The sequence below is a fragment of the Bubalus kerabau genome, chromosome 1, assembly GCF_029407905.1.
Source record: "Bubalus kerabau isolate K-KA32 ecotype Philippines breed swamp buffalo chromosome 1, PCC_UOA_SB_1v2, whole genome shotgun sequence".
Lineage (NCBI taxonomy): Eukaryota > Metazoa > Chordata > Mammalia > Artiodactyla > Bovidae > Bubalus > Bubalus kerabau.
In genome coordinates, this window is record NC_073624.1 from 14,865,483 (window position 1) to 14,879,579 (window position 14,097).

General features: G+C 50.4%; 1 protein-coding gene across 1 annotated transcript; it reads left to right on the forward strand.

Annotated features, from left to right (window-relative positions):
- Positions 1–10,234: 10,234 nt before the first annotated feature.
- On the forward strand, positions 10,235–13,111 carry KCNA5 (potassium voltage-gated channel subfamily A member 5). The gene has a single exon (XM_055568845.1). It carries the CDS (start codon positions 10,503–10,505, stop codon positions 12,297–12,299), a length of 1,797 nt encoding a protein of 598 aa, XP_055424820.1. The 5' UTR covers positions 10,235–10,502; the 3' UTR covers positions 12,300–13,111.
- Positions 13,112–14,097: the final 986 nt, after the last annotated feature.

Here is a 14,097-nt window from a genome sequence, read left to right on the forward strand (position 1 = left end):
CTTGGCAGAGATAAAGGCTTGAAGCTGAGTTGAAGAGTCCGATGGGTGGTGGCTGAGTGCCATTAGAAAGTGTGAAAGTCCTTATTATGACCCTCAATATCATATTCCTACCCAGCGGCATCAGCTTGCTAAAAATAAGATAGCTATTTCCCAAGATTAATTTAAAAACAAAAGGAAGAGGCTGGGAGGGTGGGGGTTTCGTCATTGGTCTGGGGAAGGGGAACTAGAAGACGACAGACATTAAAATAGAAGCTGATGAACACTGTGTAATTTCCAACAGTTGATAATGGCGCATCTCAAGGTTGGTGGTTCTACAGAGATAATTGCCATTTCCCAGATTACTGTCTTTACCAGAGAAAGAAATGATTGCTGTGTGTGCGACATCATGCTGCCTCTAGCTTCTTGAAACGTGGCAGTGATTAATGAGAGACTAGGCTTGAGATTTGCAAATCTTTCGCCTAGAGTTGGGGACTTTCAGGAATAGAGAGACAGCTCCGAAGAAGAAAACATGATAAACTGTACTCCACAGACAGGGAGACTGAGATGCTTATGGAATGACTCAGTCTTCAGAGCAAGTCTGGATCTGAAAAATGATGACTTAACCCTATTGACCTCTTGAGGTGTTTTTTTTTTTCCCCCCATGCTTCAGAGAGTCAAGCCCAAATACTCATTGTAAGGACTGGTGCTGAAGCTGATGCTCCAATATTTGGCCATCTGATGCAAAGAGCCAACTCATTGGAAAAGATCCTGATGCTGGGAAAGATTGAGGGCAGGAGGAGAAATGGGCAACAGAGGATGAGATGGTTAGATAGCATCACCAAATCAACGGACATGAATTTGAGCAAACTCCAGGAGATAGTGGAGGACAGAGGAGCCTGGAATGCTGCATTCCATGGGGGTCACAAAGAGTCAAACACTAACAATACTAATAGTTATTGAGTGCTTATGATTCTTCAGGCATTTAATATGAAGGTAGGGCTTTCCTGGTAGCTCAGTGGTAGAGAATCTGCCTGCCAATGCAGGAGACGCAGATTTGATCCCTGGGTGGAGAAAATCCTCTGGAGAAGGCAATGGTAACCCACTCCATTATTCTTGCCTGGAAAATCCCATAGACAGAGGAGCCTGGCAAGCTATAGTCCATTGGGTCGCAAAGAGTCAGATACAACTGAGCGACTAAGCAACAACAAGATTCTATTAGTGTCTTTATTGGACAGATGGAGAAACTGAGCCTTAGAGAGGTTGAGTGTCATGCTGAATAGGAGGTGTTGCCAGTCCTCGGACCAGACCTAGCTCAGTCGGGATCCGAGCTCATATCCTGGAGAATGTAGCGCCCAGCCCCTGAATTCCTCATGCCCCACAGCATCCAGTAAAAGGACCAGACTCCTAGGGAGGCTCATTCTCCAGGACAGTGGTTCTCAAGCTTTGGTTACATCAGAATCACTTGGAGAGCTTGTTAAAATACAGATTCTTGGGCTTGATCTACCAGTATTCTGATCCAGTAGGTCTGGGAGGGGCTTGGACATTATATTTCTAATTAGCCTCCAGATCTTCTGGTCTCTGCTCGTCCATGGACCACACTTTGAGTAGCAAGCCCCTGGAAGCCACCCCACCTCAGCCCCTACCTCCAGGTCTGCTGCTGCTGCTGCTAAGTCGCTTCAGTCGTGTCTGACTCTGTGCGACCCCATGGACTGCAGCCTACCAGGCTTTTCCATCCATGGGATTCTCCAGGCAAGAACACTGGAGTGGGTTGCCATTTCCTTCTCCAATGCATGAAAGTGGAAAGTGAAAGTGAAGTCACTCAGTCGTGTCTGACTCTTAGCGACCCCATGGACTGCAGCCTACCAGGCTCCTCCATCCATGGGATTTTCCGGGCAACAGTACTGGAGTGGGGTGCCATTGCCTTCTCCCACCTCCAGGTCTAGTCACATTGAAACTGTGGCTGAGCCCTAATCCTGTTCACTGACCAAAGCATCTTTTAATCAAATTAGAATAAAGAGGATTTATTTTGAGAGACATTGAGAAAAATGGGGACTGTCTGGCCTGCATGAATCGTGTAGTGACCACATGTTTTCTTCCCAGACTTAGAAGGGATAGCTCTTATATAAGAGTAAAATTGTTTTACATTTGTTCAGCACTTTAAAAATAAAATGCTCTTTTCATATACCTGGATACATAACCTAAACTCATAAATATATCTTCACACCATGTGGGCCATAATTTAGCTCAAAAAGCCATGAAATATAAAATACTCAAAAGAATGCCTTCCTTGATCTGGAGGCCTAGGCAGAGAAATCAGAGTTGCAGTCATTACTGAGAAAGGGAAAAATCCAATTCAAATGGCTCTAACCCTAAAAATCTATGAAGCTCCCAGTTCATGATTTCAAAGTTAGAAGGCTTTCATGTTATGTCAGTGAATACCACAATGAGATGGGTTGAGGAAGGAAAGATGGACATTAGAAAAAGAGAAACTGAGATAAAGAGTCCCAGTGCATCCCTGGCTTCCCTTGAGGTTCAGCTGGTAAAGAATCCGCCTCCAATGCGGGAGACCTGGGTTCGATCCCTGGGTTGGGAAGATCCCCTGAGGAAGGGAAAGGCTACCCACTCCAGTATTCTGGCCTGGAGAATTCCATAGACTGTATAGTCCATGGATCGCAAAGAGTTGGACACTACTGAGCAACTTTTACTAATGCATCCCTAACCCTCTAGCCAGAGGGAGCAGACACCCTCACTCACCAGGGCTAGTCCTCCTTTGAACCTCGAAACCCTGTCCATCTGGGTCACTTTCCTTTCTCTCTTTGGCCTCTGAAAAGCCCAGGACCCATTAATGAATTTATTCCTGGATTATATTAGAGCAGGAGGGAGGGAGGAAGAGAAAAAGCCACTCTCCAGATGAGAACCTTGATTTGTGACTGTCTCTCCTTTTAATCCCTCTGAACAGGAAACCACTGTAACAGACTCTGTGGTTTCTCTCAGGATCAAGGTCAATTTCAGTGTAATCTCTCCTTTCCTCTAACCCTCAGCCTGGCCTCCTGCTTTCATCTCTTAAAGCAGCAAAGACATCCTCCCCCACTCCGAACACCCCACAAACACAAACTTACTTGTTTTGCACACGTGTTTTGCCTGACTCTGCCTTGGCCGCTCTATCAAACAGGAAAGAAAGGCCATTTCCAGAATTTCCTCCCCAAGGTGTCGGATTGAGTGGCAAGTGAGAAAGGAGTGGGTGGAGTGGGGGGAGGGGGAGAACAGCTGCTCCTCTCATTAAGATGTTTTTCACCCCAGATCTGCGAGCTGGACGCATCTGGGAGAGAGGATTAGGTGAGAGAGGGCTTTACTGATTAATACTCTATTATTCATTATTGCATGCTTACATATCCTGAGGTCTATTATTTAATAGCAAGGGCCACAGGATCATACATTAATACTTTGTAACATTCAGTAGTAAGACTCAGTCTATCCAAGACTTACTAATGGCCTTTTCCTCCTAACTTTTTAAGAAGTTACTTTGGTTTATTTCAACCATGTTTCCTTCTGTTTGACTCTCCCTGGTCCAGTCTAAGAAGTCCCGAGCCCTCTCCCCAGACTCTGGACGCCTTGGTGTTTCCTTAGAAAGATGCTGATTAATGAGTCTTGGGCAGGGGTTTCCCTGGTGGCTCAGTGGTAAAGAATCTGCCTGCCAACGCAGGAAACATGAGTTCGATCCCTGGTCCGGGAAGATTCCACATGCCGCAGAGCAACTAAGTCGGTGTGCCACATCCGTTGAGCCTCTGCTCTAGAGCCTGGGGGCCTTAACTAATGAAGCCCTTGTCCCCTAGAGCCTATACTCCCAACAAGAGAAGCCACAGCTAGGAGAAGTCCGCCTCCATGAAGGGTAGCCCCTGCTGGCCACAACTAGAGAAAAGCCCGTGCAGCAATGAAGACCCAGCACAGCCAAAAATAATAAATTAAATTAAAAAAGAAATCGGAGATCTCTCCACAGTGCCCAGGGATGTGCTGGAGAAGCCCTGCCAGAGTGCCTAGGGTTGCTTTAGAGATGGGGTCCCCATAGCAGAGCTCTCTTCCCCTTGGCAGGAAGGGGCAGAGTCTGAGCTGAGCTCTGGCCGATGGGGAGCACTCTGGCTGGCTTGTAGGGTGTATCTGTCCAGTCCTTTCACTGGAAACTCTCATCACATTTCTGATAGGGTTTTCATGCCTATAAACTCATCCAAGGTTGTTGTTGTTTTGGTTGCTAAGTCTCTTCAGTCATGTCCAGCTCTTTGCAACCCCATGGACTGTAGCCCACCAGGCTTCTCTGTCCATGGGATTCTCCAGCCACGAATACTGGAGTGGGTTGCCATGCCCTTCTCCAGGGGCTCTTCCTAACCCAGGGATCAAACCTGTGTCTCCTGTAGCTCCTGCATTGCAGGCAGATTCTTTACCACTGAGCCACTGGGGAAGCCCTCCTCCAAGGTAGAGGGGCAAAAATCTATATTTGATAGGAAAGACTCCTGACTTAATTAGGACAGAATTTTATTTTTGCCCCCTCCTGCCCCTTTAAATTTTGTCTAATGGGGGAATCTTTTTCCCTTGACCTGGATAGAAATCCAGGAGATTTCCATGTTGTTTTGGTCCATTTTCTTATATAATAAACAGAGCTGCACTACCTTTAGGTCTCAAACATGCTCCTAATTTAGGAATGAAAGCACCCAGTCCAAAATGTTAAATTGCTTCTAGCCACAAACTTGTTTTAACCCACAAAGTGGAGGCCGTTTGTGTAGTAAAAGATAATGCAGAAATCAAGAACCTGAATGAAGGGCCAAAGCAGATTTAATTCAGGACTTCCCATATTTGACCATCCACTGTCTGCTTAGATTCCATCTCCACAACCACTTGGAGTGTCTGGCTTATCTCAGAAATCCTCTTTCAATTCCTAGCCCACAGTTTCCCCTTCCTCACTACTCCAGAGTTGAATTCCTTTCTGTCGGTTTGATTACATTCAACACTTACCAGTTGATATTCACAATACGGCCAAGGGACCACATTTGCTGTTGGAAGGCAAATCAGAGATGAGTTTGGTCCTTGATTCCAAGCTATCTCTATCTCTATTATCTGAAAGTGAAAGTGTTAGTCACTCAGTGGTGTCCTACTCTTTGCAACTCCATGGACCATATAGCCTGCCAGGCTCCTCTGTCCATGGAATTCTCCAGACAAGAATACTGGAGTGGGTTGCCATTCCTTTCTCTAGGGGATCGTCCCCACCCAGGGATCGAACCCAGGTCTCCTGCATTGCAGGCAGACTCTTTACCGTCTGAGCCACCAGGGAAGCCTATCTATCTATTAATATCTTCCTACCTATGATCTCTATCTATAGAAAGATAAATAGTGTGGTACATATATTTATATATGGGATAGATAGATACATACATATAAAAATAAATACAGACACACACATAGAGATATGTATTCTAATCAGAGTAGAGGGGGAGAAGAAGCTAAAAGAAGTAATGGAGAAATAAAATGGAAGCCTCTTGGCACATATGCTTTACAGACACACACACAAAGTGCCTGGGTGTTCAGGAAAGGAGTATTCGTGTGTAATACGGCTGGGGGATCGTGACCTCGCCAGCTCTTCATGATCTGCCTTCCTCCTCTTCTCCAGCCCAGTCTCACAGACATCCCCCCAGCCCTGTGTCAGCTACGTTCACTTTCTTTCAGTTCTTCATCTTCTATTTTAAAAAAGAAAATAATTTTATTTATTTTGACTGTCCTGGGTCTTCACTAGTTGAGGTGCATGGGCTCCTCATTGTGGTGGCTTCTCTTGTTGTGGAGCACGGGCTCTAGAATGCTCAGGCTTCAGCAGTTGTAGCTCCCAGGCTCCAGAGCACAGGGCCAATAGTTTTGTGCTGCATGGGCTTGGTTGCTCCATGGCATGTGGGATCTTCCCAGATCAGGGATCGAAACTAAGTTTCCTGTATTGGCAGGCAGATTCTGTACCACTGAGCCACCAGAGAAGCCCTCTTTCAGTTCTTCTAACCAACCCTGACCCTTCCACCCCAGGACCTTGGAACATACGTTTCCCTCCACCTGGAACAGTATCCCTTACTCATCATCACCTCAGAAAGCTTCCCTGGGTCCTAGGGCAGGCGTCAGACTCCCCACTATTCTCACAGCCCCCTACAGCCTGGCCTTACTCCTCACAATTGTGTTAAACAACCAACGTAAAATTAGATGCTCAGAGACTCTGGCCTTGCTCAGAGGAAAGATGTCTGTCCTGGTCATCAATATACTCCCAGACCCTGGAACAACATCTTGTACATAGTAGGTACTCATTGAATATTTTTGAAGGGATTAATAAACATGGCATTTAAGATTCCTTCTCCTTTCTATCTTCTCCCTTTTCTCTCTCTTCCAGCCCAGTTCTGCACAGTTTAAGAGTCCTGCTGTGGTCTGCTGGGAGCTGTCCTGTGCATTGAGAGACGATCCCTCCTTTGTTTACTTCTGGAGGTCTCATTCTGGGAGATAATAACGTAGGTGTTGCAAGTCATTCATTCAAAGCTACCCCTTGGGGTTTGTCTGAGAGGAGATGCTGCTCAAACTGTGACTTGAGGACAGGAGCAGCAGTACCACAGGGGCGCTTGTTTGAGTCTAAGCCTGCCTGTGGGGCGGGGGCTCAATCTTGCATTATTTACTTATTTAGTTTGTTTTTCTTTGAGGCATGCAGAATCTTAGTTCCCTGACCAAGGACTGAAACTGCGTCCCCTGCAGTGATGTGTGCATATGTGTTAGTCACTAAGTCATATTTGACTCTGCGACCCAGTAGACAGACTGCACCATGTCAGGCTTCCCTGTCCTTCACCATCTCCCAGAGTTTGCTCAAACTCCTGTCTATTGAGTCAGTGAAGCTGTCTAACCATCTCATCCTCTGTTGCCCCCTTCTCCTCCTGCCCTCAATCTTTCCCGGGATCAGGTCTTTTCCAATGAGTCAGCTCCTCACATCAGATGGCCAAAGTCCTGGAGCTTCAGCTTCAGCATCAGCTGAAGGTTGATTGAGAGGCAATGAAAGAAAGATAAGAGAACTTGCAGAACTTGGAAGGGGACATCTTCAGACCAAGATGCTCTTCTGACACCCGGGAAAGGAAAGGGGAGGAGGAAAGGTTGGATGGGGGAGTCTCAGATGGGATTTGTTTTTTTATTTATTACTTATTATTGATTTTATTTATTTGTTTAGCTGCACCAAGTCTTAGTTGTGACACGCAGGATCTTTAGTTGTAGCTTGTGGGCTCTAGCCCGAGACCCCCTGCATTGGGAGTGCAGAGTGTTAGCCACTGGACCACCAGGGAAGTCTCTCAGGTGGCAATGTTTTTCTTACAAAGTCTTGGCAGACTCAGCAGGGGAGCTCTAGAACAAAGAGCAAAGACTCTCAGGTTTGCAGAGTTCTGCACTGAGCAGAAACCGAACCAGCCAGGTCCCTGTAACCCTGCAGTGCTCTGTCATTGCCAGGGGGCTCCTCGGGAGGTTGGAAACCAGGCAGAGTCAGAAGGTGACAGCAGCTGCGGGCTGTCAGCCAACTGCGTCCTTTGAAGCTAAAAAGCAAGTTCTTTCTCTAAGGACAATCCTGCTGTATTCCCCATGGCAGACACTGTGACATCTGAAGGTAATTTTACAAGAAACCTATGAAGGCTAGGAAATGTCTGGAAAGCAGATTTAAGAAAGTGCCACATTAAAGGCCTGACTTACGTGCCCTTCTAGGACCATTTATGTGGTGCTCTTATTCTTCAGGACACAGTCTCCCTGAGGCCCCTGGAAGACAAGGTCCAGGGAACCCTTCCCCTTAGGGAGCTTGGGGACAGCCCGTGTGAACCAACATGGCATCTCTCTATTTATAAGATGTGTGGGTCAGTGAACAAGAGAGGACCCAAAGGTCTCTGAGCCAGTCTCCTACCAGTTCTGCAGTTAGTTCCAGGCTTCCCAGGGCAGACCTGATCTCAACTGGCAACGTCAGAGTCAGAGAAGAAAAAACAAACAAACCCAAACAGACGGAGCAGAAACAGCACAGGTCTGGGGAGGGGCGTGCAAGGTCCTGATGATAACCAATGATGCCTTTACACGCTCATTTTCACTTTCATGCCCCTTTCTCACTTGTGCACATCTTCAAGGACAGCCCACCACACATGCAGAGTTGCACACAATGAAAACGTTTGTCTATGTCAAATGGATATTCACCCTCGAGTTCACTTAACAAAACCACATGGACACACACTCCTCTGACCCTGACACAAGCTTGTGAGTTTACACTCTGCTATTCCAACCCACACTCATGCACCCAGCATCAAGCTTTCAAAAAATCCTTTGTGTGCAATGCTTACACGAACAAGAGACTATAACATTACATACAAAAGCCCCAACAACCTACAGAAACGGAAATAGACAATCAAACAGACATTCAAAAACACGGAGATTTTAGGGTAAATTAAAAATATCTGGAGGCTGTGCCTGGAATGGCTTGAAAACATGCCTTGAAGGCTATTTCTCTCTTGGCTACAGATGCTAACACCCAGGGCTGGGGTGGAGCAGAATGCCTGATTCCCTAACCCAGAAGCACTTAGGGGGTCGTCTTAGCCATCTTCCAGCCTCCTGCAGAAGGGACTAAAGCCATTAAGTCAGATGGTGAGGGGGAGAGAGCACCCATATCCTTGTATTCTGGAAAGGGGTCGCACATTTCTATAGAGGAGTGGAGTGGGGGAATAGGGGCCTAAACTCTGCTTGCTGCTGCTAAGTCACTTCAGTCTTGTCCGACTCTGTGCGACCCACATACATCGGGCAGATGTGCAGCCCACTACGCTCATCTGTCCCTGGGATTCTCCAGGCAAGAATACTAGAGTGGGTTGCCATTTCCTTCTCCAATGCATGAAAGTGAAAAGTGAAAGTGAAGTCTCTCAGTCGTGCCCAACTCTTAGAGACCCCATGGACTGCAGCCTACCAGGCTCCTCCGTCCATGGGATTTTCCAGGCAAGACTGGGTTTAAATCCCAGCTTCGCCACTTTCTACTGTGTGACCTCAGGCAAGTTAATCAACTTCTCTGTCTCATTTTCCTCACCTATAAAAGTGGGGATAATAATATTACTGAGAAAATGGGTTGCTGAGAGACTAGACCAGCCAATATTTGTGAAGTGCTGATAATGGGCCTGCTACAGCAGAAGAGCAAAGTGAGTATTGGTTTTTATTCTACTCCTGAGAATTCTCCACCCGGGGGCTCCAAGGCTCCCTCCCCTGGAGCACCCCACCCCATCTCCCTACACAAGCCTCCTTGCAACCTCCAGCTCCTAGCTTCCACCAGCAGGAACCGCTCTCTCCTGGGTCTTTCTCCCTCCTCCCCTTCCCTGTTCCTGGTTCCTACAAATGAGATTGGTGGAGAGAGCGGTGGTTGTGTGTGTAGGAATAGGAAGCCCGGCAGCCAATCTCCAGTCTCAGCTGCCTGCCTGGGGAGCTGCCAGGCTCCGCGTGCTTGGCTGACCACCCCTGTCTGTCCTGGGAATCAGGGCTTTCCCAAGGGCAAGGGCAGGGAGGTGCTGTATGGTGAATTCTCCGTCAGTTACCTTCTGGTGCAAATATAAGTAGGGAGATGGGAAGAGACAGGCTTCTCCACTCATCTGAAGATACATATATATCTAGAATACTGGAGTGGGTAGCCGTTCCCTTCTCCAGGGGATCTTCCTGACCCAGGGATCGAACAGAGGTCTCCCACATTGCAGGCAGATTCTTTACCTTCTGAGTCACCGGGGAAGCATATATATATATATATATTTTTTTTCCTCTCAAGGCCCATAGCTCCGCCTCTCATCCTCCTGTTTGTAATTTTTCCCAAAGAAGAGAGAACCGTTATTTCTTCAAAGGACCGCCTTCTCTCGAACCCCGGCTCATCCTGAAGTCGCATCTCTCCAACACAGGAGAATTCATTTCCCGAGAGCCCACCCGGCAATCACCGGGTTCCCAGGTGAACTGAAATCCAGAACTATTCTCATCTGGCCGCCCTGGGAGTTGGTTGCAGCGCTCTCGGTACAACCTGTTCCTCCATCCTCTCCCCTCCCCTCCCCTCCCAGGCTGCGCCCAGCTCAGTTCCTCCCGCCCTCGCCCGGGGGCCCCAGCTGCGCTCGCCCTCGGGGAGACACTCGCGGCCTCAGTGCCCCGAGGGGAGGCGGGAGGAGAAGGGGAGGGCGGGGGGCGGGGTGGGTAGAGGCGGGGAGCCACAAGGGGTGGAGGCCGGGCCTGCGGCTGGAGGTTGCCTCGGCTGGAAGGCGGCTTTTGGCTGCTTGGTAACGGACTGCCAGAGCCGAGCAAGGCAGAGCGCAGGGCAGCGGCTTCTTGACGTCAGGACCTAGCGAGGGGACCGCGCCAGCCACAGCAGGGCCGGCCCACAGCGGGGCCGGCTGCCGGCGGGAGAGGAGTCCAGCGCGGGGCGCCCTGCGGGGTGAGGGGGGCGCGGGAACCGGTCCGCAGGGGCGCAGCATGCCCCCCGCCCCCGGGCCATGGAGATCGCCCTGGTGCCCCTGGAGAACGGCGGTGCCATGACCGTCAGGGGAGAAGAAGAGGCCCGGACCACGGCGGGTCAGCTCCGCTGTTCCGCGACGACCGCGCTCAGCGATGGACCCAAGCAGCCGGCGCCCAGGAGGCGCAGCGGCGGGGAGAGGGGCGCGGACACGGGAGGCCGGCCGGCGCCACCACTGCGCCCGGAGCTTCCCCAGGCTAGCCCGCGGCCTCCGGAGGAAGAGGAGGGAGAAGGCGACCCCGCCCTGGGCGTGGCGGGGGACCAGGTGCTGGGCCCGGGGTCCCTCCATCACCAGCGCGTCCTCATCAACATCTCGGGGCTGCGCTTCGAGACGCAGCTGGGCACCCTGGCGCAGTTCCCCAACACGCTCCTGGGGGACCCGGCCAAGCGCCTGCGCTACTTCGACCCGTTGAGGAACGAGTACTTCTTCGACCGCAATCGGCCCAGCTTCGACGGCATCCTCTACTACTACCAGTCGGGGGGCCGGCTTCGCAGGCCAGTCAACGTCTCCCTGGACGTGTTCGCAGACGAGATCCGCTTCTACCAGCTGGGGGAGGAGGCCATGGAGCGCTTCCGTGAGGACGAGGGCTTTATCAAGGAGGAGGAGAAGCCCCTGCCCCGCAACGAGTTCCAGCGCCAGGTGTGGCTGATTTTCGAGTACCCGGAGAGCTCGGGCTCTGCACGGGCCATTGCCATCGTCTCGGTCCTAGTCATCCTCATCTCCATCATCACCTTCTGCTTGGAGACGCTGCCCGAGTTCCGGGATGAACGCGAGCTGCTGCGCCATCCCCCGGTCCCCCACCAGCCCCCGGGACCCCACAGGGGGCCCAATGGCAGCGGGGCCGCAGCGCCCCCTTCTGGCCCCACGGTGGCGCCTCTCCTGCCCAGGACCCTCGCTGACCCCTTCTTCATCGTGGAGACCACGTGTGTCATCTGGTTCACCTTCGAGCTGCTGGTGCGCTTCTTCGCCTGCCCCAGCAAGGCCGAGTTCTCTCGGAATATCATGAACATCATCGACGTGGTGGCCATCTTCCCCTACTTCATCACCCTGGGCACCGAGCTGGTGGAGCAGCAGCAGCCGGGGGGCGGGGGTGGCCAGAACGGGCAGCAGGCCATGTCCCTGGCTATCCTCAGAGTGATCCGCCTGGTCCGCGTGTTCCGCATCTTCAAGCTGTCCCGCCACTCCAAGGGGCTACAGATCCTGGGCAAGACACTGCAGGCCTCCATGCGGGAGCTGGGCCTGCTCATCTTCTTCCTCTTCATCGGGGTCATCCTCTTCTCCAGCGCCGTCTACTTCGCAGAGGCTGACAACCAGGAGACCCATTTCTCCAGCATCCCAGATGCCTTCTGGTGGGCGGTGGTCACCATGACTACAGTGGGCTATGGGGACATGAGGCCCGTCACCGTGGGGGGCAAGATCGTGGGCTCCCTGTGTGCCATCGCCGGGGTCCTTACCATCGCCCTGCCCGTGCCGGTCATTGTCTCCAACTTCAACTACTTCTATCACCGGGAGACAGACCACGAGGAGCAGGCAGCCGTTAAGGAAGAACAGGGCAGTCAGAGCCAGGGGACTGGACCGGTGGGCGGGGGCCAGCGAAAGGCCAGCTGGAGCAAGGGGCCCCTCTGCAAGGTGGCAGGGTCCTTGGAAAACGCGGATGGCTCTCGAAGGGGCAGTTGCTCCCTGGAGAAGTGTAACTTCAAGGCCAAGAGCAATGTGGATTTGCGGAGATCGCTGTATGCCCTCTGCCTGGACACCAGCCGGGAGACGGATTTGTAAGGGGGTCCCAGGCGGACATCTGGCCACGGGCTGGGGACAGCAGAGGCCTTCTGACCCTGGGGATCTACTTGACACCACAGAGTATTTCAAGCCCACCCTTGTACCTGGGTCTGTCCCTCTTCTCTCACCGCTCCCCTCCTGCCTCCCCCTCCACCTTGATCCCCTCATTTTTCCTCTTCTTTCCATGACCCCAAGGGTCGCCTATTTTTAAAAACTACCACATTCCATGACGCAGGAGCTGTTGAAATGGTGAGCGCTGTGAGATGGACGTCTTTGTAGCCAGTTTCCTACACCCAGCAGAGGGACAACCCAAACAAAAATGACTTTAAATAGCCCAGATCTCCAGGGATTTTGTAAAACCCCTCCTCACATCCCTGTGTTCTAGATTTGCTTTACAGATGATTATATTTGTGTATAAGGGGAAATATTATTTTTATGGCTGGAGAGTGGATTTTTGTACCGCAGTTCAGATGAAGATATTTTGGATATATTTTCAAGACATATGTTGTATTTATGGAAGAGATGGGTTTTGTGATGTTCTCCTGCGATACTTACATTACAGCTGGAGACCCTGGTCCGGCCGTTCTAGTTCCTGTGTCAGTAAGCCTCTCTCTTTTCTGAGATGTAGTGTTGGTGCTTCGTGTCTACGGCAGGCAATGCTCTGGAAGAAAGGCAAGTCTAACTTTTTTCTGTGCGCCTTAAACAATTCTTGTAACTTTCTTCAAAAAGCATTCTAATGATGTAGGAGAAAGACTTCTGATAATTCATCCTTTTGAGTTTTTATCCCAGGAAATAAAATGTTACTCGATTAAGGCAAGTGTTAGTTTTTCTACAGCTGATGTATCTTTGGAAATTAAAAAATAGTCTGTCCCTCACTGTTTATGGTTCTGGAGTCAGAGCAGACTTGAATGGGGTGGAGGAGGGCTTGCAAAGTTCATGGTTTGATCACTGACATCTCTTTGCTGGGCCCCCTCTGTGCCTTGAAAACAAAGGGGTGGATTCTGTTTGTCTCAGGTGGTTAGAACACACACACTCCCAGATGGCATTAGACCCAGCTGTCAGCGTGGTGTGTGGATGGAGTTAAAAGGCAAACGATGACCAGACCCTCCCCTCCTCCCTCCTGCCTGTAGCCCCGCTGCTGTCTCCTGGGGCTGGGTTTCCCAGCCTTTGTCTGCAGGTTTTAAGCCCTACTTAACATGATTCTCAACTCTGAGAAACAAGCCTGGTTCTCCCGGACAGGAGACCTCTCTGAAAAAGTGTAGCCCTGATGGGAAAATCACAGAGGGAGGAGGCAGCACCTTATTATTATATTCCCACCCTACCAAACCATGGTGAAGCAGAGAAGGATGAATTGCCTTTGTAGCAGATGGAGGCAGAGAGAGGCTGGAAGGATTTGTTTGTCCCCATTAAGGGCTGATTTCTACAGATTGTAACCTTGCCCTGAGTAATCTTTAAATTCACAACAAATCCCTTTGTCCCTTGTCATCGGATGATGCTGACAAAACATCACAGCAGGTGTAACGCTGGCTGCAACGTCTCTCTGGGCTTAGTTATCCACCAGGGGTTCCTGATTCCTGCTGTTGTTGTTGTTTTTTTTTTGTTGTTTTTTTTTTTCTGCTGAACAATCCAAAGACTGGTGGTTTGGCATCCTCACCAGGGTGGGCTGGTGGTCCACAACCACATAGCCCCCATGACCACAGCGAGCCTGATGGCTAGTTGCAGGGTACATTCAAGTTTGGGAGACGGAGGGGAGGAGGAGGATCTAGGAGACTGATGTCTAAGGTTTGTGGATTTAAAC

Coding starts and splice junctions, on each gene's coding strand:
- KCNA5 (XM_055568845.1), top strand. CDS start 10,503: ATGGAGATCGCCCTGGTGCCCCTGGAGAACGGCGGTGCCATGACCGTC.